Genomic DNA, 23,444 nt, shown 5'->3' on the forward strand with positions numbered 1-23,444 from the left:
GACCTTAGACATTGGCATCAGTTCTTCAATTTATGGAGAGAAAAAGAGGCCCAGAAAGGTCTTGCCTTACCTAAATCAAGTTTAAGCTAGGTCTATGGACTCCCAGAGTTCAAAGCTCTTTCTATGCTAATCCAAGGACTGCACAATTACTTGTCAGAAAATCCTTATTTAAAAAAATTATTTTTATAATTCCAGTTAGGTTAATTCTTCTTTGAAAATACATCCTCAGTTTCTCATGGAATGAAGGTTTTTGTGATTTCTAACCATGAAGAGGAATTTCTACTTCTTCCTCTTGAATTTTACTCTGTTCAGGTAAAATCCTGCATAGAATTAAAGTTAATTTTATAGCATTAGGCTTATTTGATATATTATTGGTACTAGTAGTAAGACATTTCAGGTAAGTCATTAAATTGAAAATTTATGTCAAAGGTATTTGAAATGTCAATCCTTAGGGAGGCTTTCTTGGCTGGTAAGGTACTAGAGAGCACATAGAGTAAAATCAAAGTTCTAAGATCAGTTTAATTAATTTTATAGCTAATCTGAAAATTATCTTAGTTACATTAATTATAAAACTTATTTTAGTTGTAAAATTACGCAATACCCCCTCTTATGGAAGTAAGAAACTACTCTATTTATTATGAAGATGTACTGTCAAGAAATTGAAAAAGGAAGTTATTAGGGTTATTTATTTGTGAATGCTGATTTCTTCTACTGCTACCCAAAACTTTGTTGGCCTTAAAACACAGCCATATCTATAGATATAACAGACACATTTTAGGAAACAAACACTACGTTTTCACACTTTATATCAGAATACTTTGGTGGAAAACAAAGCCACAAACACATTTTACATGTACATTTACAAGCAAGTAGCAATAAGGTCATTTGGGGAAAAAGATCCCTGACGATGTTCTGTATTGATCTCTGACCTGGAGGAAGAAATAACTGAAGCCATGAATGCCCAATATCTGATTCCTACCATCTATAAGACTTGAGGTTTAGAATAAAAAGGAGAAAGCAGACAGTCTAAAAAATTTCTAAGGATGTTAACATGATATTTTTTAGAATGTGCACCTAAGACATCATGAAAACCAAGTGCTTTATTTTGATAATCCAGCACACTTAGTTTTAAATGTGTCTTATCAAAATAAATCAGGATATTTTAACGTAACTTGGTATTGAAGGATCACTGAAGGCATGGCAGTGTGAGTGGGGAGAGGGGACTATACTCTCCTAAAAGCAAATTACATCAGAATGAAAGAGGCATAAATGTTCCTAAGTTTCTAAATGTTTCTAAGTCAGAGATCCCACTCTTCTATTTTTATCATATACATTTCTTCGAAAAACTTTCTTTAGACATGGCCTAAATCATGAAATTTGAAACATTACAGATTTACTTTCGCTTATGCCAATCTGGACATATCACGGGCTCTAGGTTCAAAGATCTCTAAGTCCTTAAAAGTTTACAGTTTGTACAACCCTGACCAGTATAGCTTTACATTCTTTTAAATCATATATGTATTTTCAGATTTTATTTATTTATTCTGAGAGCCAGTGAGCGTGATTGGAGAAACAGGGAGAGGAAGTGGGAGAAGCAGACTCCCCACTGAGCAGGACGTCTGGCACGGGGCTCTAGATCCCTGAAGCCCAGGATCATGACCCGAGCAGAAGGCAGGAGCTTAACGTCCGAGCCACCCAGGTGCCTCTTAAATCATAATTCAAAAGCTAAAGCTAAGAATTTTTTTCTTCTATTCAATGTATTGTAATTATCTTAAGTAGAAATATCACAGCATCAAAGATACCCCAATTAGCAAATAGATAAAAAAATTGTCTGCTTATTTTTTTTTAAATTGCGTACCATGTAACTATTTTAGTACATTACCACTGACTACGAGAGCCCAGCCATTATTCTTCTAGATGGGACAGAATACTATAAAAGGGTATCTTGAGAAAATTGAACATACAGTCCTGGATTCCGATACAGCTTCATGAATTTAGTAAAACATCAGAATTATATAGATTATAGTGGACAATATACCAAATATACTTTAAGTTGTCCTTGTATACACGCCTGAAAAAAATCCGATAAATTCCAGCCGTCCTCTGGAAGCTTGCAAGCAAGCAGATACAGACTTTCCAAGAGCCAGACCAGATGTGGCAGAAGCAGCAAGAGGCCAGGAATGAAAAGGCCTTGGGGCTTCTCACCCTGTCCTAGCTACCACGACGGGACCAGGGCAGGTCACTACTTCTTTTGGCCCGAGTTACCTAAACTGAATGACCCTCCAGCTTTTCAATTTTATGGTTCTAATCACTTAACATGCTGCTGTTAAGTAGGAAGAAAGTCCACATCCCGTACCTCAGTGGACCCTAGGGAATTTCAATAAGCAAATCAAGGTACTTTTTGGATATAGGAGAGTGCATGTTTATCAAGCTCTGGATTCAAAGCAGAAAACAAAACTTATCTTTAAAGACAGCACAGCATCTTACAGCGGTTTCTCGGACTTGCTTAAGTAGTCCTACTTGGGTTGCCTCTCACAGAAGCCCTTCGCGCTCAACACTGAGGACAAGACCAGCGCGCTCGTGTGCTACGGACCAGACGCCCGGTACAGAAGGAACGCCCCATGCTACTTGGTGACAGACGGCTTTCATTACAGCTTAGGTGAGACAGGAGGAAACTGCAACACTTCTATGCACAGAAGGAGAGATGAGGTGATCGAACAGGCCACGTGGTGGAAGAAATGCTACCACGGAACACACCACAGAACGCGGCACAAAGGGGATGTGAATTGAAGAGGTAGAGCCATAAGAAGACAGAAAACCAGCACTCGGTAAACATCAACCAACGGACAGCAGTCAGTTCCCGACGCCTGCGGTAACCGCACGGGCCGGCAGGGAAAGCTGCCCGGGCAGAAGCCAGGGCTGGGGGTTGGGGGGGGCGGTGGGCTCGGGGAAAGTGCCAGCTCCTCCTTCGGAGTCAGGCTTCTATGTCACCTATCTTCCGCCCACATCCACTCCCACCACGGATCTGCCCATCACCACCACGGCCACTGACCCGAAGAGAGGGTGAGTGAGTGGAGGGAGGAAAGCGGCAGTGAGGGTGGAGAGGGGGGAGGAAAAGAGGAAACAGAACGCGAGCAGCGTTAGGTTTGAGTCTGGAGGTTACGATGCCGCAGACCTCAAACTCGGAGCCCCGGATTGCATACCAACCATCCCCCACTCTTCCCTCATGCCTTTGGACTCACTTGGACGCTTGCTAAGAGATCTCTAAGTGGCTGAGCAGCTGGCTGCCGGGGGGGGGGGGCGGGGGCGGGGGGCTCTGCGGGCCCACCCAGGTGTGAGGCTGATTATGAAGTAAGAGCCCAGGCTCACAGGTACACACAGGGATCTGGGCGAGGACCCTGGTCACACACGTACTCGCCCACTACAACTCCGAGGGAAGTACTCCGGGGAAGTACACCAGCTGACCAGCACCCCGGAGCCATTAAGATTCTGGCGGGGAGGAAGTACCTTCTGGAAGTGCATTCAACGACAGCTAAGGACTGGAGTTAAGGGACAGGAGAGTGCTTTATGAGATAGTTCTCGTAGCCAGTTACATTTCTGTAGCCCGGTTAGACCCGTATGTATGTGCCTAGGGCTCATCTCACAAATTCATCTTCTACCACCGAAATGAATTAAGAATTAGTTTTCACCTGCCCCAACTGTAAACAGAGCGAACTTTAAAAAAGCGTATGAGACATTTCTGCATAAATGGGGAAGCAAGTGTAAGGCAGATACTGTTCCACTGAGCTCTCAAGGAATAATAAAGGGTATCCTGCCCTTCTTCAGATTAAGGGCTCTGAACTAGGTGAGGATATTTAAAAATCAAACACTGCTTTCAGCAGGACAATGCTAATCCCTATTATTTACTCCAGATATTGTTCCTCATCTAATTTGACACATGAATACAGATACTAAGGTTCCAAAATAGGTCCTCATTTTGAAATCACTATTTTGCTCCAGGGCATTCATTGGAAGTGTGGGGGAGTTCTGAATTTTCCATTTACTAATGAGCTAACTAAAATACTTTTTATAGGAGAAAATACCCTCTTATAGCACAACCTTTCTGTTGAATATTTTTAGAAGTCACACTAGACATCTAATTTTATTTTTAAAAAGGAGACCTAAAACATGGAACGAAATATTAGGCTAATATTGTAAAAAGTCTGGACCCAATTTACCTGAAGGAGAGCCATGTGCTGAGCTCATACTTTTGACCTTGGAGTCGGACAGTCGAGAGATACTGTTAGCTCTAATTCTAGGTGAGAATTTATCTGAAGGTACTAATCTGGCCCCGCTTCGGATGACGGCTTCCGCAGTCCGAGAGGAGGCGCTACTTCTAGAGATGGTGGCCTCCGAGTCACTGCGGGCGGACAAGGAGCCAAGCCTCGTTCGCCGAGGCTGAGCCAGCAGATCAATCCTAGAGATGTTGCGCCTTCCCGTGGGCGGCTTCGACGTGGAGCTGGTTGTGGACACTTCAGAAGCAACCGAGGCCTTGTCGGCGTCAGCCAGCTCGCTGTCGGACACTTCGCCAAGTCGGGCTCTGCGCAACAGGGAAGTCCTGGTGGGCCGTGGCCTGGGGAGGGTGGTTGACTTACTGGAGGATCCTGGCGCTATGGGAGAAGTCTTGGATTTCGTCACTTTACTGCCTTCCAGTTTGGAATGTGCGTGCTCGTCCGTTGAGGTAAGTGGCGTCCTGGCGTGAGATTTACAAGAGTAAGTTTCCTGATCCGAGGACATGATGTCGGAGATGGCAGAATGAGGTACGCTGGAGGTCTGGTCGTCGTCCGTCAAATCCACGGAAGGTTGTCTCATTCGTCCACTGGACTGTACAAATTTACGACCCTCCGCTCTTGAGCCCACATCTGACGAACGACTTTTGGTTTTCTTCTCGACTTTCTCCCTAGCACCCGAAGATGATGACTTTGTCACATCCTTTGAAGGAGAACCCGTGGAACACCTATCTTTGTAGAGACTCGTGAAACTCTTTCGCTTCTGGGTTGACTTTCTTTCGGTCTCACCTGTGACCAGACTGATTGTACTCGCGGTGTCCACATCCGACTCTGGTGAGATCGAGTTGTCCCTGTTGTAACTGGGAGTGTCCGGGCCGTCGTCAGTTTTATTATCTTCACGCAGTTTGGCTTCCAGAAAAGCCATCACTGCTTCTGTGTCTTTGAGAATAAGGGTGGTGTCCATACTAGAGTCTGTGTCCATCGAGTCGCTTCTGTCCCGTATTCTGCTGACAGCTGGCAGAGCCAGGGAAGGCGGTGTAGACGAAGTCTGCTTATTTATATGGGGAATAAGCTCTATGGGGATGTTCGGGCTAGGTTTTTCTATGGTGAAGCTTCCTTGCCGCACCAAGGACTTGGAGGATTCCTTCTTCTCTCCGCCCTTTGGAGTCTGACCTTTGAGAACGTCCTCAGCTTTTCTTCGCTTGCCCTCGTTTTGTGTCACCCTTTCTCCTTTGCTTGCAGAGTGTCCTGGGATTTTTTCTTGAGGTTGTGACTCCTGTTTGAAAGATTCCTCCCGGCACCTATCTGTCTGACCTGAAACGTTCTTGGAAGCGGACAACTTGGTAGGCGTCCACTGGACCTGGTCGTTTTGCTCTTGCTGCTGAATCCTAGCTAATGTCTGCTTTACCAAAGAAGTTTCCTTCTCGGCTTCGCTTTTGTCCTTCCCAGACAAGCTGCCCAAGTGAAGCAGGACTTTACCATCTCCGCCGGGTTTGGTGGCCTCCCCGTTCACGGCCCTGCACATCTTACTCAGGGCTCTGTCGGCATCTTGTTTGTCCTTCTGGTAGGCCTGTGCTGGTGCTTCTTTCTCCTGCAGTTCTGTGTCTTGTTTTTCTCCGATCTCTGACCTCTGTGTCATACCCTTGGCTCTGGAGCTCTCAAGACACTTCTCTTCATTTGGAAGCTGGGGAAGGGTACGTCGCCTTCTCTCTCCCTGGCTAGCCAAGGAAGTGGCCGACCCTGTACTTCTCACTGAAATGCCAGACTCACTGATATCTGCATCTATAACACAAAACCACAAAGGAGACATTATGAGGGCAAAAAAAAGTACAAATAAGAAGAGTATCATGTTATGTTAGATTTTGCAGTGTCTGTTGAGAAACGGCTTCGTGTAACAAGAAAACTTTGAATAAACACACCAGCATTGTGACAGAGTAGTTTCAAAAGCAAGTATGAGGCCACGATGTACAAATAAGCAGATTATTAATAGGGGGAGTGTTTTAGGAGATGAAAATTGGGGTCATCTGTTCTTAATCCTCCATCTGTTCCTTTTTCTCTCAATGTATTTTATGGCAGAGAAGGTCACTGTGTTCCTTCTTGCTTCTGTAAGGTCCGTGAAATTTTGCTGAAGAAAATTTTGCAGAATTGCACAGAGAATGCCTAATAAACACTTTCAATTACATAGTATAGAAGAATATTTCTAGGTTGTTCAGTGGCTTAAATGCCCGACTCTTGCTCTCAGCTCAGGTCTGGATCTCAGGGTCATGAGTTCAAGCCTGTGTTGAACTTAAAAAAGAAAGAGAAATATATCTAGTTCTGTTTTTTTTTTAATATTTTATTTTTAAATCAGAGAGAGAGAGTGAGTACAAGCAGAAGAGTGGCAAGCAGAGGGAGAAGCAGGCTCCTGGCTGAGCAAGGAGGCTGATGTGGGACTCGATTCCAGGACCCTCAGATCATGACCTGAGCCAAAGGCAGCCGCTTAACTGACTGAGCCACCCAGGCACCCCTATATCTAGTTCTAGTTTTTTTTTTTTTTTAAGATCTTATTTACTTATTTAACAGAGACAGCAAGAGCTGGATTATAAGCAGGGGGGAGTAGTAGAGGGAGAAGCAGGTCTCCGCCAAGCAGGGTGCCCTACACAAGGCTTGATCGCAGGACCCCGGGATCATGAACTGGGCCACCCAGGTGCCTCTGGTTGAGTTTTTAATGAGCATTGTTAGCTATGTGAGAGAATTACAAGTTTGGATAGCCTAAGCAAACAGAAAACGCACAACTTTAGAAGGTTTTCTAAATAAAAATTTAGCACTGACTAAAATAATTAAAAAAAATTTTTTTTAAAGATTTTATTTATTAGAGACAAAAAGAGAGAGCGTGAGAGGGGAGAGGGACCGAGCCCAGAGCCCAGAGCCCAGAGCAGGGCTCCATCCCAGGACCCCGAGATCATGACTTAAGCCAAAATCAAGAGTCAGACATTTAACCGAATGAGCCACCCAGGTACCCCAAGAATTTAAAAAATTTTAAGTATGAAACAAGAGAACAGGACTTATCATACTTTCACAAACTGAGGGATTTTTAAATTATGGTCTTCCAGTATATTAATGCCTCATATAGGAATACAAGGTCATTTTTTCTTTTCATGATTAAGTAGAAGACAATGAGAAAATATATAATTTGAAGTTTCTATGTGAGAGAATTTGAGAATACCTAAGGATTTTCCTGACTGCTATAACTGGAATGCATTTCTGAGATAAAGGAAATTAACATATAAAGCATTCTCATCTTTGGGGTTAAGTGGAGATAAGATACCAAGACATAGTTTCTTTCCTTTTTTTTTTTTTTTTTAAATATTTCATTTATTTATTTGACAGAGATCACAAGTAGGCAGAGAGGCAGGCGGAGAGAAAGACTGGGCCCACGGGTGGGGGAAGCAGGCTCCCTGCTGGGCAGAGAGCCAGATTCGGTGCTGGATCCCAGGACCCTGGGATCATGACCTGAGCCAAAGGCAGAGGCTTTAACCCACTGAGCCACCCAGGTGACCCAAGACATAGTTTCTGTGAGTCTTTTATCACTTCATAATTCTTAAAGTTGAACATTTAAATTTCACAGCAATATGATGGTTATGATGCAGGAAAACTGCCACTAAATTTCCTGATTCAACTTGAGCCATTAGTGACTTTACGGTGTCTCATCTCTCTATAGGGCTGCCAGAAGCACCTAAAATGTACTCGCTGTTTTATCTTTTTGTATTTTTCTAGCACTGCTCACATTGTCCTGTTCCTAACATGCATGCGATGAATGTTTAACAAGAATATTTAGGATTCAGGGGTGCCTGGGTGGCTCAGTGGGTTAAGCCTCTGCCTTCGGCTCAAGACATGATCTCAGGGTCCTGGGATCAAGCCCCACATCAGACTCTCTGCTCAGCAGGGAGCCTGCTTCCTCCTCTCTCTCTCTCTCTGCCTACTTGTGATCTCTGTCAAATAAATAAATAAAATCTTAAAAAAAAAAAAGAGTAGGATTCAAGTCAACTTATCAGCGTATCTAAATAAATTAATTTAGAAGATGATGAAACATGTTGAAACAAGATAATGAAGGGGCAGCTGGTTTGTTACATAATGAGGGCAGAATTTTGCTTCCTACAGCTAACCTGACTAATTCATAATGGATTCTTGGTAAGTTTACCTAGCTCCTTTGACCCCTCTGTTCGGGTTTCTTGTTTCCCAACAGGTGACCAGTTTATCTCTTATCTTCAGTTAATCAATGCCCAAATCACTCGGTCTTTTCCAAAGATATTTGGTAATACTATCAATTACTTCTAATTTCTATAGTAAATCAGTGATAAAGCTTTTCTAGTACATTGCTATGCACCTTGCTCAAATGTTTGCAGAGTAGTGTTTACAAAATTCCTAAACCCTATTTTTGGGGTGCCATAAGCCAGAGACAAAATAAATTTCCACTTCCATGTTCAACAATAATAAAACTTAGAATACAGATAAAAATCCACATGGAAATTCTCCTTGAGGGTTTTATTTCTAATTAAGAATGTAATTAACTGACCATAATAAAATCATTAGAGGCATAAAATTTCATTTTTTTTAAAGAAACTTTTTATTTCAGTTCACAGAAATATTAGAAGGCAATAAAAATCACATTGCATAGACTTGCAAAAAGTCAATTAAGTGTCTTAGTTCTTTTTATTGAATTGTATTGAATGTTTTTTTACTTAAATGCACAAAGTATTAACATATCTGCTGTATTGATATTAATTAATGTTATAATTTGGAGCTATTGTTAGTCTTACTTTAAAATTTTCATTTTTATATATATGTCATAGATAAGAATTTGTATATGTGTTTCACCTACAAATTATCTCTTATCTTCAGTTATATTTTACCGGTATCTGCATTATTAGTGCAAATACAATCATATGTATGTAGTATAAGCACGAGAATATATGATTATGTTTACTTAAGTTTAACTAACTTCTCACTATAGTTTTGTTTTTTTTTAAGATTTTATTTATTTGACAGGCAGAGATCACAAGTAGGCGGAGAGGCAGGCAGAGAGAGAGGAGGAAGCAGGCTCCCTGCTGAGCAGAGAGCCCGATGCGGGGCTCGATCCCAGGACCCTGGGATCATGACCTGAGCCGAAGGCAGAGGCTTAACCCACTGAGCCACCCAGGCCCCCCTAGACTGTTTAAAAAAAAAAAAAACCATGTGTGATTCACAAAAAAGAAAGAGCAGAGAGAGAAAGAAAATACCATTCTCTAAAGGGACAGGTACAGACAGTTCCATTATCCTTTCGTCTTGATCATGCCTTGTATGATTTGCAGCCAGACTAGCCCACTGTGAAACCCAGCGTTTGTTTCCAGATGAAGACGTGCCTTCCTAAAGGAGAAAAATAAGGGAATGAAATCAGAGCCGATTTAGTCAGTTCTATGTAGTCTCATAATCCTGTCATAGGAAGCCATATTCAAATCTCATGTCGCCATATTATCGTTAATTAAATTTCCTCATATTTAGAATGAAGATTCTCTAGGTGCCCCTTTAACCACATGTTATTATTACTGTGGACGTAGTATAATTTGCTCTACTTATTAAATACTAATGATGGCACTAAAATAAACACTTGGAGCTTCAAATTCACCGCGGCTGGACAAACCCGGGTCTGCTTCTGCAGCCTCAGGGCCACGACAGTGCGGCTGGCTCTACTTCGTTCTCTGCAACAGGAGCCTGAAGGTTCTCTAGCCCTCTAGGTGCTTCTAGGAATCAGACTGGATCCAGAGTCCCAAGGGGTATTAAATCTGCCAGATCATGTCTTCAGGGATTTCTAAAACAAACCCAAAGCTTAAGACTTCTTTTTACAACACTTTACTGTTTCCAGAAGAATCCAGAAGTCACTCAGCCTTTAAGTATTTTTCTGTTAACTAGTCTGAATCTCGACTTGTGTATGACTAGATCTGGCCTTAAGGTGAGTGCTCTTTGAATCATTATAGTCAAGTGTGAAATGGAATTTAATTCATGATATGGTTCCACAGGCTCATGGGCATATACTGGTAATTTTTAATACCAGGGCAATCTAAGCATTTAATGTGGGAGATCAAGTACAGAAAAAAATCCTGTTACCTCATGAGAAATCTAAGTTCAGGCTTCATTTGGAGACTGTAATATAACCAAAATTGTATTACGAATTATTCAAAACAATACCTTAAGTATCGGATTTACTACTAAGGATGATAGGCTAAAAACTGATGAAGTATTTCACGCAGACTACATACATGATTTCATGAATAGGTTCAAATAGTAGATATTTAGTGACATACACACAGTGAAGCCTAAGGAGTCCTCCAAAGCCTGCTGCGTCCTTGAACTCCCTTTCAAGAGTCTGTGCCAACTGCCCACAGCTCTCAGCCTGAAGCAAGTACCAGAGGCACTCACACCTTCACTGACAGTAGAACTATTCTGTCAAGAGGTTCTCGTGGCCTGGCTGGATGACTCTTTCAAAGGCCGGTTGCAACGTACTGGGGCTACATATAAAGTCCACTTGCATGGGTGGAGGGGATAGAGAAGGAAAGGGGGGGTCTTACAAAGTTCATGTTCATCAGAATTGTTGCTGGAGCAATTAGAAAACCCAAATACTGCCTTGATAAGTATGATTTGCTTTCAGTAAGGAAATCTGGCATCTTATAAAACAGAAACTAGAATTAAAATTCTCTAAGATTGAGGATGAAAAAAAGAACACTAAAATACATAATTGCTTTCAGGGAAAAGCAGACCACTAAAAAAGGGACAATTTTAACATAAAAGAACAGGTGGATTCACCTATTGAAATATTTTATTTACATCTCATGCAAATGTAACATTTTATTTATAATTTATTTATATTTTTAGGTTTTGTTTTATTTACCACTTGTATATTTATTTACCATTTGTAGATTTTAAATCACCTAATTTCCTGAGAGACAGTATGGCACAACGAGTAAGAGAATGGGTTAAGAAAATAAGGCCTCCTACGGTTCAAATTCTGGCTCCATAGGTACCACGCTTTGTGACCTTTGTCAACTTAATTTCTACATATTTTATTTTCCTTATTCGTGAAACGGCACAAGAAAGCTCCTATTGGTTGTTAGCTCTTACTGTCTCAATAAATTATAATGAATTAATACTTCTCAGTTACATACATCTTTCACATTTCTCGTTGACCTAACAATGTGGAATGACATTCTAGTATCATTTCCAGTACAGGAAGAACTATTTGTTGAGGGCATAAATCTCGGGCAGTTACTCTGCCAAGAGGGTCAGACTTAACTCCCTGTGAACAGGCTTTATCAACAATCCTGTTTGTGAGAAAACTGCAGCTGAAACAGGGCATTGCCCCACACCAAGGCACTCTGTTAAACGTGGCTGCTCTGGATTTGTACTCAGGTCTTCCTGGCTCTACTGTACCAGACTGACTCCCTGACTTTGTTAGTCAAGCAACCTTGGTTAACTTCATGTTACCCAAACCACATCTGGGGCTGCACCGTACCCGCATGTACTGACGTATCAAAGTTCTGTCTGGCATGACAGTCAGGCCTGTCCGTGCTAAATACATGCCCTCCTAGGAAGTGTAAACAATGTATGTTTTTTTGTTTTCTCTCAAAATACCAATCAGAGCAGTAAGCATGTAACTTACTAACTGCTTTCTGAAGTTAACATTTTCCTTTCACCAATGAATATAATAACATAATTGAAAAGAATGTAACAACAAAACTGAAACAGAATTACTGCAAAATTGCTTCAGGCTTTTATTCGAAACAAATTAATTTGTGAGAATTTAGTTTTTAGAAGGACTCTCAAGGGGATATATCAATTACTTAAAATAATGTAATTACAAAAATGATAAAAATTTACATTTTTGTCTGAAAGTTACATAGGAGGAAGGGATGTATACCTCTGAGTTGTGAAATCCGGGTGTACTCAGTGGCTTTCTTTCTTCCATTACTACTGCAGCAGAGCTGAGAGCCCAATCTTTTACCAGATCTTTATGCTTTTCATTGATAATAGGCCTATTATAATCCTGATTGTCATCTACTCCAAATACCTAGGAGGAGAAATTATTTTATAAATGAGAAGTCTGAGCACCAGATTACTAGGAATAGTATCAGTAACTTCAGAGGCAAATAAAAATACTCTGAATTAATTTCGATGGGTAATTCACTAGTGAGGAAAACATGTTTAAGGACAGTTTAACGTCCAACTGAAGCGAGAGTTGGAAAGAAAAACTGGGCTGTGGCAGCTTACTTCACAGTAAATGAGACTATCCTTTTTAATATTTAGCCAAGTACTGTTTGATAATAAACAGCCAGGATACTACATCTGATTCGTTAAAAGAGGTTAATAACGTTAAATATTATAATAACGCAGAGTTAGGAAAGAATACTACTTCAGCTTGTTTCCAGCTTGTCTCTTTGCTCTATTATTTTTGAGAATCATGTTGCAAAACTGTAAACATATGCCTGATTTCACTGGTTCTTTCCCTAACAAAAGTGTAACATTTAGATACATGAATTCAAATTATACTTGGAATTTTTTAAGGTCCCAAATATCAGATTTTGTTGTGTGATCTCGGTATAGAGTACAGCATGATCTTCCAATTTTGCCTAAAAATTCATCTAAAGGCCTTTGAAAGGCAGATCCTGGGTCTCCTCTCAGAGATCAGGATTGTCAATAAGCAGGTGGAGTACTGCCAATAGTTGTAGGACACTGAAACCCAGAGACCAGATCATGTGCTCGATCAAGGGCAGGATCTGATCTTACTGATTTCCTGGTATGGTAACAGGCTGGAGAATAGGGTTTTCAAACAGACTGGAGAAGGGTTATAATAGGTAAACTTTAATATTCCATTTTACTAGTAAGTTTCTTCATTCCCAATGCTTATTACTTATAGACTTTATTTGTGGCTCTAATTACTACAGTCAAGAAAAATATTATGTGTTTGAATTTCATGCTTTGTAGAAAGGGTCTTTAGAACATAACCAAAGGGCCTTCTTTGCTATAAAAAGGGGAAAATACCCTAGGTTAAACTCTTTTCTAGAAACCTTTTTAATGATTATACAATATATCTGATAAATTCTAAAGCCTACATTTAATGAAAGAGACAACAGATTTTCAAATTCTTAACTAAAACTTGGAAATTTTACCACTAGATGGCCTTATTACTTAATATTTAATTCAAGTATAACTACAGTTTTCAAGAATTGTGATTTAATACTGCTGAACCATTCAATATTTGAATTATCTCTGCTTTAAAAGTGAACTGTATATTGCTAATTTTAAATCAAATGTGGATTTTAATAATACACAGAAGCAGAGTTTATAGAAGGGAAAAAACAAACCTGTTTCATTTTGTCAAACAGCAGAATTGTTAAGTTTAACCACAACAGTAAAGAATGCTGGGGACACCGTTCGACATGTTCTGCCTCCAGTCCCACTTGTAAAGAAAGCAAATCAGAGCTACTTGAGTTACCTCTGACTGCCTTAGAATAAAAACTCAGTATTATTTCTAACTCAAGTCTCTGACCTCCAAAGTTACTGGACTTTATTTCCTTATTTTTATAATTACTGGGGGGGAGATCTAATTCCAGTTTGCAAGTAAAGATAAAAACACACACATGTGAGTGTGTGTTTGCACGTGCTACCTGGTATGTTACATATAAAAGAGCTCAGGTGATTTTCTGATTTGGTGATAATTACTTCGAATTCATACTCAAAATGGACTTGCAAAATTTGTGTTCCTCAAACATTTAAGCACTACCAGTTTCAAGTAAAACATAACAGATCTCTCCAAATCACTGATACTCCTTTGAAATGATAACAAAATACATGCAAAGAAATGATGCTTCTAGGGGAAAAGGGCTGAGCCTGTACAGAGAGGATACTCAGATGACTTTTCTACAGGTGCCTTGTAAAGCATCAGACACAGCTGTGCATACACCTGTCAGAGTTTCTAAATCATCGTCTGTTTCCCAAACAAGTGATAGGGCCTGAGGCACGACTGTGGGGGAAAGAAGTCTCCAAATTCCTACCTGTATTTTTTTGAGTGTTTTGAAAAATTAATGGTAGCAATGACTGCCCATCTTGGGATCCCTATCCTTTTCGTGTCTTGCTACAAAAACATCCACTTGTGAGAATTTTCATGTGAAAACAAAGAGGCTGTAAATATCTTATAATGTGTCTGTGTGCTTTAAAGCTATTAGTTTTTTCACATTTCAAAAAGCACGTACAATATGACATAGGATCCAATCGTTGGACGAGACTTGAAACCTAAGTTTGCTAGATTTTTCCGTCTTTTCATTGTAACCTCTGTCCCTGGATGATTTCATCCACATCCGAGGCTTCCCTTCGATTTCCAACCACAGGCAGCTGCTCCCCTGTCCTCTCTCTTTCACAAATGCAGTGTAGTGTGTGTCCACCCCGGGCTCATGCTTCTCCTCCCTTTCCTGGGCTCAGTCACAGCCCCCAACTTGATGTAGTACAAAATCAGATTCTCTCATTCAGATATTTATTTATTTATTTATTAAAGATTTTATTTATTTATTTGACAGAGAGAAATCACAAGTAGGCAGAGAGGCAGGCAGAGAGAGAGGAAAGCAGGCTCCCTGCCGAGCAGAGAGCCCGATGCGGGACTCGATCCCAGGACCCTGAGATCATGACCTGAGCCGAAGGCAGCAGCTTAACCCACTGAGCCACCTAGGTGCCCCAGATATTTATTTTTAAGACTAAAAGTCTAGATTGAGGAAGGGAGAGAGAGAGATAAGATACCTGTCCAGTTATTATGTTTCCTCTCTAAGAGAGCCTCCCACCCCAAGTTCGTCAGTTTCTAATTCTTCCAGGCAGAAGCAAAAGAAAGGAGGAGTGGACGGGAACAGAAAATTTCCTTTTGAACTTGCACTATCTGCTCTCTGGGCCTGGCAGATGCTTAAAGATAACTCAGTCATCTTTGGGGGTGGGGAATGTTCACGCCTCTAAGTCTCCTGATGGAGGCAGATGCGCATCTCTATTTTGGGGAGTGACTGTGACCCCTGCTGTGGCCTCAAGGTTTAGGGTAAGAAGACCATACTTGCTCACCATCCTACTCCAAGAATTACGGAACACGTCCTCTCTCTTTTCCTTTGGATGTGTGCATATGATATTCGGCATCTCACTATCATGATAGTTGGGATTTCACATCTGTATCTCTGCGGCTCTTCTAAACAATTTAACAACCTGTTCTTGAGGTATGTACTTACTATTTTTTGCAGGCAACTGGGCTAGCCACTGTAGGGGCTTCAAAAAGATGTATAACTTAGTCCTTGCTCTCAGAGAGCTGAGGTCTAATACAGGAGGCTTATAAAGAAAAGAGAATGTCACCTGAACCATGCAGAGGCACTCTGTAGTTAAGACAACATTTCTGTAAGAACCAGACTATATTTTTAGAATTTAGTTTCAAATTTAAAGACATGAAATGTTCTCCAGATGAAAAAGGGCCAGTATGTGTGGTACAAACCAAGCCTGTGAAAAGTTTGACCTTGTTTTTTTTAAAAAACCACGTGGCGTATTATCATCATCACTATTATTTAAAAAGCTCAGATTGTTCAGAAAATGTCCACAGTGTCTAATTCTGAAATTGGAGGAGAGGCGGAATAATGGTATATCAAACCAAAGAATACAGGGTCAGTTTTCATGGGGGTAAATATCCCACTGACTAAATACTTGTAAAGAGAGGTCAAACTCTACTTGGTGACATCAGGTAAGGGGTTTTGCTTATTGTGGCAAAGTAGAGACCAGTGTGAAAAGGTGTGGAGAAAGGGGGAAGAATTGCCTCTGCATAAAAAAAAAAAAAAAAAAAGAATTGCCTCTGCATATAAACTTAGTAATAGGTACAAATGCAGAGCAAAATGGTAATTCAACAGCAATAGTCCTTAATTTATTAGTTAAAAAAATTTCTAAATCAGTTGAAAGATTTCATCTTTCCAGAGAAATGAGAAACATAACGGTAGGCTAAACATTAAACTTTTCCGGGCTTATTTTAAATTAGCAACTGAGGAACAGTATCATAAAAAGGACTGACGTACTGACACATTCTCCATCATGGATGAACCCTGCAAACAGGCCACGTGAAAGCAGTAGGTCAAAAAAGGCCACGTGGTGTATGATTCCACTTACGTGAAAAGCCCAGAAGCAGCAAATCCACAGACATGGAAAGTAGGTTAGTGGTTGCTAGGGGCTGGGAAATGGAGTGGGTAGGGAATCTCTTTTTTGGGGGAAGAAAATGCCGTGAATTAGCGCTGACGGTCACACAATGTGAATCTACTAAAGGCCAACACACTTTAAATGGCCAAAATGGTGAACGTCATGGGAATGACACTGCCTCAATTTTTAAAAAAAGGCACCATCTAGTTCGATCTTCTTCCCTTTTACTTCTCCCTGTGTAAACACGGGCTTGGATCTGTCCCCTCCCTGAGCCCACCCGTGGTCCTTCATTCTTCACACGCCCTAGGAGTGTTCTATCTGTCCCTCTTCCCTTTGCCACACTGCTTAGCATTCTCTTCCTACTAGTTCCTCCTTTCCTAGCTTTGAATTATGCTCAGGTCTAATTTCATGCATCTACAGTTAAAATGTCCAATTTCTCTCTTTATGGCTCATTTCCTTGACAGGCATTCCTTCCTTTCATGCCTAAAATATGCCTGCTCATCAATGACCATCTTACCTTTTCCTTGCTACACAGATTTTTCAGCGCTAAGCTGCTAGCTGGGTATTGCTAGAAACTCCAAGGCATCTCCAGTCTTGTACTTATCAAGGCAATTCCCCTGAAACTTACACATGCATTTCTTCTGATAAAACCTGTATTCTTTTGGAGCTTTCATACTAACACATAGAAGGTTTTAAACTATGCATTTGAACAAGTTTACGTTAGGATCAAGATACAAACTAGTTTCAGCAAGGGGTTTGAAGTGGCGGGGGGGTGGGAGGTTGGGGTACCAGGTGGTGGGTATTATAGAGGGCACAGCTTGCATGGAGCACTGGGTGTGGTGAAAAAATAATGAATACTGTTTTTCTGAAAATAAATAAATTGGAAAAAAAAAAGTATAGGAAAACCTGTTTGTGGAGGCTTGGCCGAATCTGATCAATTTATAAATGCATTAATGAAATTAGCTAATCTACAGCTAACCACACACAGACACCAACAAAAATGAAAGAGGACAGCACAGAGCCTTTGTTCTCATTGTTCATTAAAAAGAGACTGAGTGTCTACTACATACCAAGCACTCTTCTAAGCACAAGAAATATAGAAGTGATCTAGACAAGTAAGGTCATTCTAGAAAGAACAGGCACAAAGTAAACTAGCTAGAAGGGAGTTCTCTAAGGAAAAATAAGACATGGGCACATGACAGGGACAAAGAAGAGGTGAGCAGCAGGGCTACTGGAGATAGGAAGGGGAGAGAAAGCCTCCGACACTGAACTAGGGGAAGGAAGAAGGAAGGCATGCGAAACGCAAGAAGAGCTTACGGGCTGAGGGCACAGTAGGGGGCAAGTTCTACAAGCTGGAAAATAAGTAAAATTTCATATAATAACACGGGAAGGAAGAAAGGGGAGCCTACTACATGTTGTTAAGCTTCTGACTGAAGAAAGGTGAGGGTTCGGATGTGAAGCTTTGGGGACGAGCACAGCAGGAGAGGGTTTCCTGCCCCTGAGAAGAGGAGCTGAGAAGGGGAGAGGAGCAGTAATCAGAGTGACCACAAGTCAACGCTGACAAAGATTTTTCTTTAAAAAATTGCTTAGTGAAGAGAGGGCAAGAAAGATTAGTAGAACAGGAAGAAAAATCAAGCCCTCAGAATTCACCAGTTAACAACTGCTATCTGCTTTGGTCCATTAACTCAAATTTTATTTCTGGCCTGGCAAGAAGTTGAAGAAAATGTTAAGTCCAAATCAAAATGCTGCCCATTATCAAGGTCCTCTCTCGCTGCTTGAGGCTGTTCATTGATCTACTGTTCTTCGCCTCCCCTCCCCCGCCCCAACACACACCTGATTCTGTGGCCGAGCGGACCCGGGACATGCTTCCTTTCTGGGTTCTCTCTGGCGTGGTCACCTAGATTTTGACTCTGGTTTCTCAGGGTTCCCCTGGCTCCAACTTGGATCTAATCTAAACTCTTGCCCTGAACTCCCAAACTGCTTCCAGCTGGATCCAGCACTGACTTTCTTCATCCTGTGTTTCCAGTCTTGTTAGAGCTTTCCTCGTTCTGGATTCCTCCCTACCACCTATTGCCTGTAGAGCAGCAGGGCTAAATCAAGGCCCATGAGAGAACAGAATATGCTCTTAAGCGGCATTTGGGGGGGATATATGTTGCCACGAACACATGGACAGGAACTGAAACTCAGGGCAGGAAGAGTATCTGGCAGAATTGGTCTATGGTATGACGCTTATGGAAAACACTTTTTCAAGATAGAGCCTCAAGCCCTCTACAATGACCAAATTTGTTTCATTAATTTAATATTTAGCTTTCTGTTCTCACTACAAGTTTTTCTCCCTTAGGTTGGAAGGCTAGGCCATAGCCCTGATTTGCGTCCTCCTCTGCCCTCAGCAGAGTCTGTTTTGATGGAGGAGTGGGAAGAAGCAGCCGGCACTACAATAGATTCTCAAGACACCATAGGGAGGCCAAAGGAGGGAGGGCCGGGGAGGCTATTACTACTGTGGAAAACAGTTACCTTTAATCCGAGCAGTCAACAGCACTTTCTTATTATAGCACATGTCCATGTAAGCTTAGACATAAAACTCAAGAGGTCTTTATAAATAACAAGCATTTGTGTTAATATCCTAAGAAGTGAATGTGGGGACAATGCATAAAATGAGGTTATCTACTGACAAACACACAGAACAAAAACATGAACCAAAATGCTGTAATCCCATAACCTGAGGTCTGGGGATGGGACATTTCAGTACCCTTTAACTACAACCAGCAGAACAACACAAAGATATGGTATTTCAGCTTGATGATTTCTTTAGAGAGATCCTGTTTTAAGTGCATCCAACTTCTCTTAAGTTAACAAAGTTAACAAGCAAATACCTTTTTTCATTGTTTTCTTTAGGTCCAGGAGTACAGTGTTATTTTGGGGAAAAACTGAAAAGGTATTCAGCGCTGTATCATGTGCTGCTGTGGCTTACTCACTTCCTTCTGATTGTTTTGATTCCAACATGCTATTTTCTCTCAGTTTTCTCTGTCTCCTCGGGGTGATTCTTTTTAGCCTCCTTTGCTCACTTTGTCCACCACTGTTCACCTTGCTAAGAACTTCATTGTCTCATCTCCTCTACACATTCTTTCTAAGTAATCTCATCTATTATTTTTCACTGAGCTACTCTCTAATATTTTCCAAATTAGGAAGCTAGCCCAGATCTCTTACCTAAGGCCCTGATGTTTCTATATCTTTCTATCCAACTGACTACTGGACATGTCAGCAGTTCCTTAACTGCCTTCTCTGCTTCCAGTCTTTCCAATTTTCAATGCATTCTTCCCACTTTTGACGGTGATAAGATGTCACTGCCCTATTTAAAAGTTTCGGGGATTCCCCACCAGCATTAAAAACTCTAGAGTCCTTCCTATGATACACAAGGGCCTTCAATATCTAGTCGGATCTCATCTCTCTAAAATAACTGGGGTCCTCTCAACGAGTCCTCCACACTCCCATGCTCTGTATCTGGAACAGGTTGCGCCATATTTCAGGAAAACCACCCCTGTTACAGGATTGATTCCACCTACTTAAGAATGAGCTCAGATGGCAATTAAATTCAGTATTTATTGAGGACATATAAAATACCAGGCACTAGGTTCCCACAGTTCTGGAGTTTGCATTTGTGTGTGTGCACGTGTACGTGTGTTAGAGGGTACTGGGGAGGTGAACAGACAGACAGGAACGTCTCTGTGCAACTGTCTTCTCTTGGGAACTCCTGGCACCCTTCCTCCAATAGCTTATGGCTATCAGAGCATTCACAGTATTTTAATTCATGTTTTCGCTTGTATATTTTCATTCCTCTATAGACTTGTGTCCTGCGGGGAAGAACTCTGTCTTTCCAATTTGAATCTCTCTCCTCTATCACAAAGGATAGCAAAGGATGTTGAATAAAGGTTGCTAACTGAATAAATCGATGAAATAAGCCAGCTCTCAAATGATGGGGTAAAAAAGGAAAGACCGCACAGAAGTTTTCGGGGCCAAGCAACAATTAAATACTAGGTGGAAAGGGGCTGAAGGCCCCAACTTCTGTCCACATGCCTTACGCGTCCCAGCAATCTGATATGACACCTGTATTGCTCCTACCCTCCCCGAGTGCTTCTAAGGCCTTGATTCTGGCTAGTTTTGGTCTTTGTTTTCTCCGTGCTCACAAAGTTACCTCATCTCCTTCAGACATTTGATGCCTGCTTCCCTGCTTTTGTTTCCCAGAGCCTGATTTTAGTCTGAATTTGGCTTCTGGCTTTAACCACAACTCACAGAGTCTCAGCTCTTTTCTTTGTATTCACAAGATAATGCAGCGGCTATCCCCTATAGTTATGGGCAGCTTTGTTTTCTGGTTTATACCAACTGGGAATGACTCTGAATTATCTACTCATTCACACACTGCTATTACTTCCCTAAATGAATCCTGCTCTGTTCAGAGTGGTACTGTTTAATTTGCCATTGAAAAAAAGCTGCTTATGATGATTACAGACAGCAGGTAGGCCCCAGGTTTTATGGTCCCTCTCTATCCAGCATTTTCCTAAGAGTCTCGTGTGTACCAGTGACTTCTTTCTTGGCTTTCTGTTGTTCTGCATGGGTCGCTCCCTTGCACTGTCACTTCCCCTTGGGCTCCAGATCTGACTCAGGCTGAAAGAACTTTACAGGACTGATCAGTACCTTGTGTAGAGATCCACACGTGGAGATTCCTAGTAAGGACACAACACCACTAACATTTTTAGACATCTTATTATAAAACAGACATTGTGATATGCATTTTATGGATTCCATCTTTTTACAAGACCTGGTGAACTTTCTTCCATTTTAGAGAAAAAAGAGAGGTTTAAAGAGGTTAGTTTACTCAAGGGCAAGGGCACCTATGTAGTGCATGCCAAGGTTAGAGTTAGTCCTCATCTGTCTGCCTGCAAGTGTCGATGTTCTTCAACCCCACAGCAGAACCGCTCAGTGTGAAATAATCTCATGGAGAAAACACCGATCACTACGAATACAATATCCATAAACCAAACAAAGGCATAAGAAGATAAAATTAATATTAATCTGAATTTTAAAACTTCTTACTATTCTCCTTTCCAAAACCTCTTCTGTTGTTTTGCAATTTACAGTATTTTACATAGCAATATTCTTGTTCTCAGTAATCAGAGAGAAAATGTAGAACTTTAAAATAACCTTCTTTAAAATAAGGAAATATCATTATTAATTCTCAGTGATGAAAATAATTCAAAATCATCGGCATTTTCTGTGATAACACTGTGCCCTTAGACTTCTTTTAGTATAATCAGGAAACTCACTTCATTCACCTGTTTCTTTCTTGTTTTATTTTTCTTATTAACAACTGTCATAACACTGCTCACACAGCACCTATTTCCTAGGCTAATGGGCCCCGGAAGTTTGAAGCTGTATGCTCCAACAGTAAAGACTTTTGAGCGTGTGCTCCTCACATAAACGCATGCTTTGAAATTATAGACATATACCAATGTAACAAAAGATTGCAAACACTGGAGAACATACCCCCAAATGTAAATAAAAACTAAAAAATTAGAACTAAACACAAGTCCCAATAATTTTCTCAGCTCCCAAAGGTTTATCTTGTCTACCTCCTGAAAGCCCTGCCCCTTAGCTCATCTAAAACTAGGGCACCTCAAACATTAAGGTGTGTGTGAATCACCTGGAGATCCTGCTTTTAAAGCAGATTCTGATTCAGTGTATTTAGATCAAGGCTGAGATTATTTTATATTTCCAATGAGCTCCTCAGTCGATGCAATGCCGTTCACACTCTGAGTAATAAGAACTTAAACAAGAGGTTACTGTTTAGCCAAACTTAAGCTGCTGTTTTCTAGGGGGTAAAATAAACAGCTGTCCTAAAGTCAACTTTCCATTTCTATGGGCAAAATTAATAAAAACTGCTTTTAAAACCATACAACAATCATTACACGCATTAACCAAGAACATCAAAGAACAAATCCAAAATGTAAATAATCATCATGGCTGGGCATACACTGAAAGTGGCTGAATGCAGAGCATCAGAATGAAACTCGTTCTGTTTTCATACACTTCTATCTCCAAAGGCAGCAGGGAACAGAAAGAAAAGAAAATGAAGACAAAGAACAAAACCCGACTAAAACATATACGCTTTCATACGTTTCTGACATGAAATGAGTAAGCAGGAAACCTGTGGTTAACTATCATCAGCTGATATTTATGTTGATATCAACAGAGGCACAGCAGCCTGGCTTTGTTTTATCGTTTTTACATAAATGCAGAGTGAAGACGGTCACCAAAGTACCTGGTTTAAAATTCTATCTTAAATTTACACAACTTTAAAAGGTCCAAAGACCTACGGAATATAAGAAACTCGGGCAAAAGCTCAGAATATAAGCAGAATAAAACCGGAAGGCACTTTGCTTTTATTGTTAGTCTTGCAGGCCCCTCGCAAAGCCCTACAGTTCCAACACCGCTGACTACATGAAAACACGTCATGCTGACCCTCCGGTAATTTCCAACATTCACATACACCAAAAGAAAACTTCCACCATCCCCAAATTCCAGTTATTTACCTTGTCAATCATTTTTCTTGCTTCCACTTCCTCACTGTTGGGATTCTCTAACTCAATGGTATAAGTACCCTTGTCACTTTGGTCATCATCATTATCCTTTTCAGAAGTGGCAGAAGTAGGTTGATTTTTTAACATTTTATCCATCTCCTGGCTTGGTCTGTGCCCAAGACTCCCTGAACTTCTTAACAATGCAGTTTGTAGGAAGGGAATGGACACCGATGGCTCCTCTGATTTCTGTTTTAACAATTTCCCATGTGGAACACCATGCCCCCCTCTGTGATGCGTAGAGCTAGTCTGTAAAGACAAAGAAACCACTTTGGCATCTGCTGTTGGAGATTTTGTTTTTTCAAGTTTTGTATGTGGTGCTGAGTAAGCAGTT

At 40.9% G+C, this 23,444-nt stretch overlaps 1 protein-coding gene across 10 annotated transcripts in view; it reads right to left on the reverse strand.

The window, feature by feature from the left end:
• CEP170 (centrosomal protein 170) overlaps window positions 1-23,444 on the reverse strand; it is a 126,468-nt gene that overhangs the window by 22,679 nt on the left and 80,345 nt on the right. For 5 of the 10 annotated variants that reach the window (XM_044267033.1, XM_044267032.1, XM_044267030.1 and 2 more), the window contains exons 10-13: window positions 23,066-23,359; window positions 12,199-12,348; window positions 9,527-9,653; window positions 4,218-6,050 (exon numbers count right to left, since the gene is read on the reverse strand). In XM_044267033.1, coding sequence (XP_044122968.1) covers window positions 4,218-6,050; window positions 9,527-9,653; window positions 12,199-12,348; window positions 23,066-23,359 — 2,404 coding nt within the window. The remainder of the gene's footprint in view (window positions 1-4,217; window positions 6,051-9,526; window positions 9,654-12,198; window positions 12,349-23,065; window positions 23,360-23,444) is intronic. The other 5 variants (XM_044267039.1, XM_044267036.1, XM_044267037.1 and 2 more) reach the window with 3 other exon arrangements.

The sequence above is a fragment of the Neovison vison genome, chromosome 10 (genome assembly GCF_020171115.1).
Source record: "Neovison vison isolate M4711 chromosome 10, ASM_NN_V1, whole genome shotgun sequence".
NCBI classification, from domain to species: Eukaryota; Metazoa; Chordata; class Mammalia; order Carnivora; family Mustelidae; genus Neogale; species Neogale vison.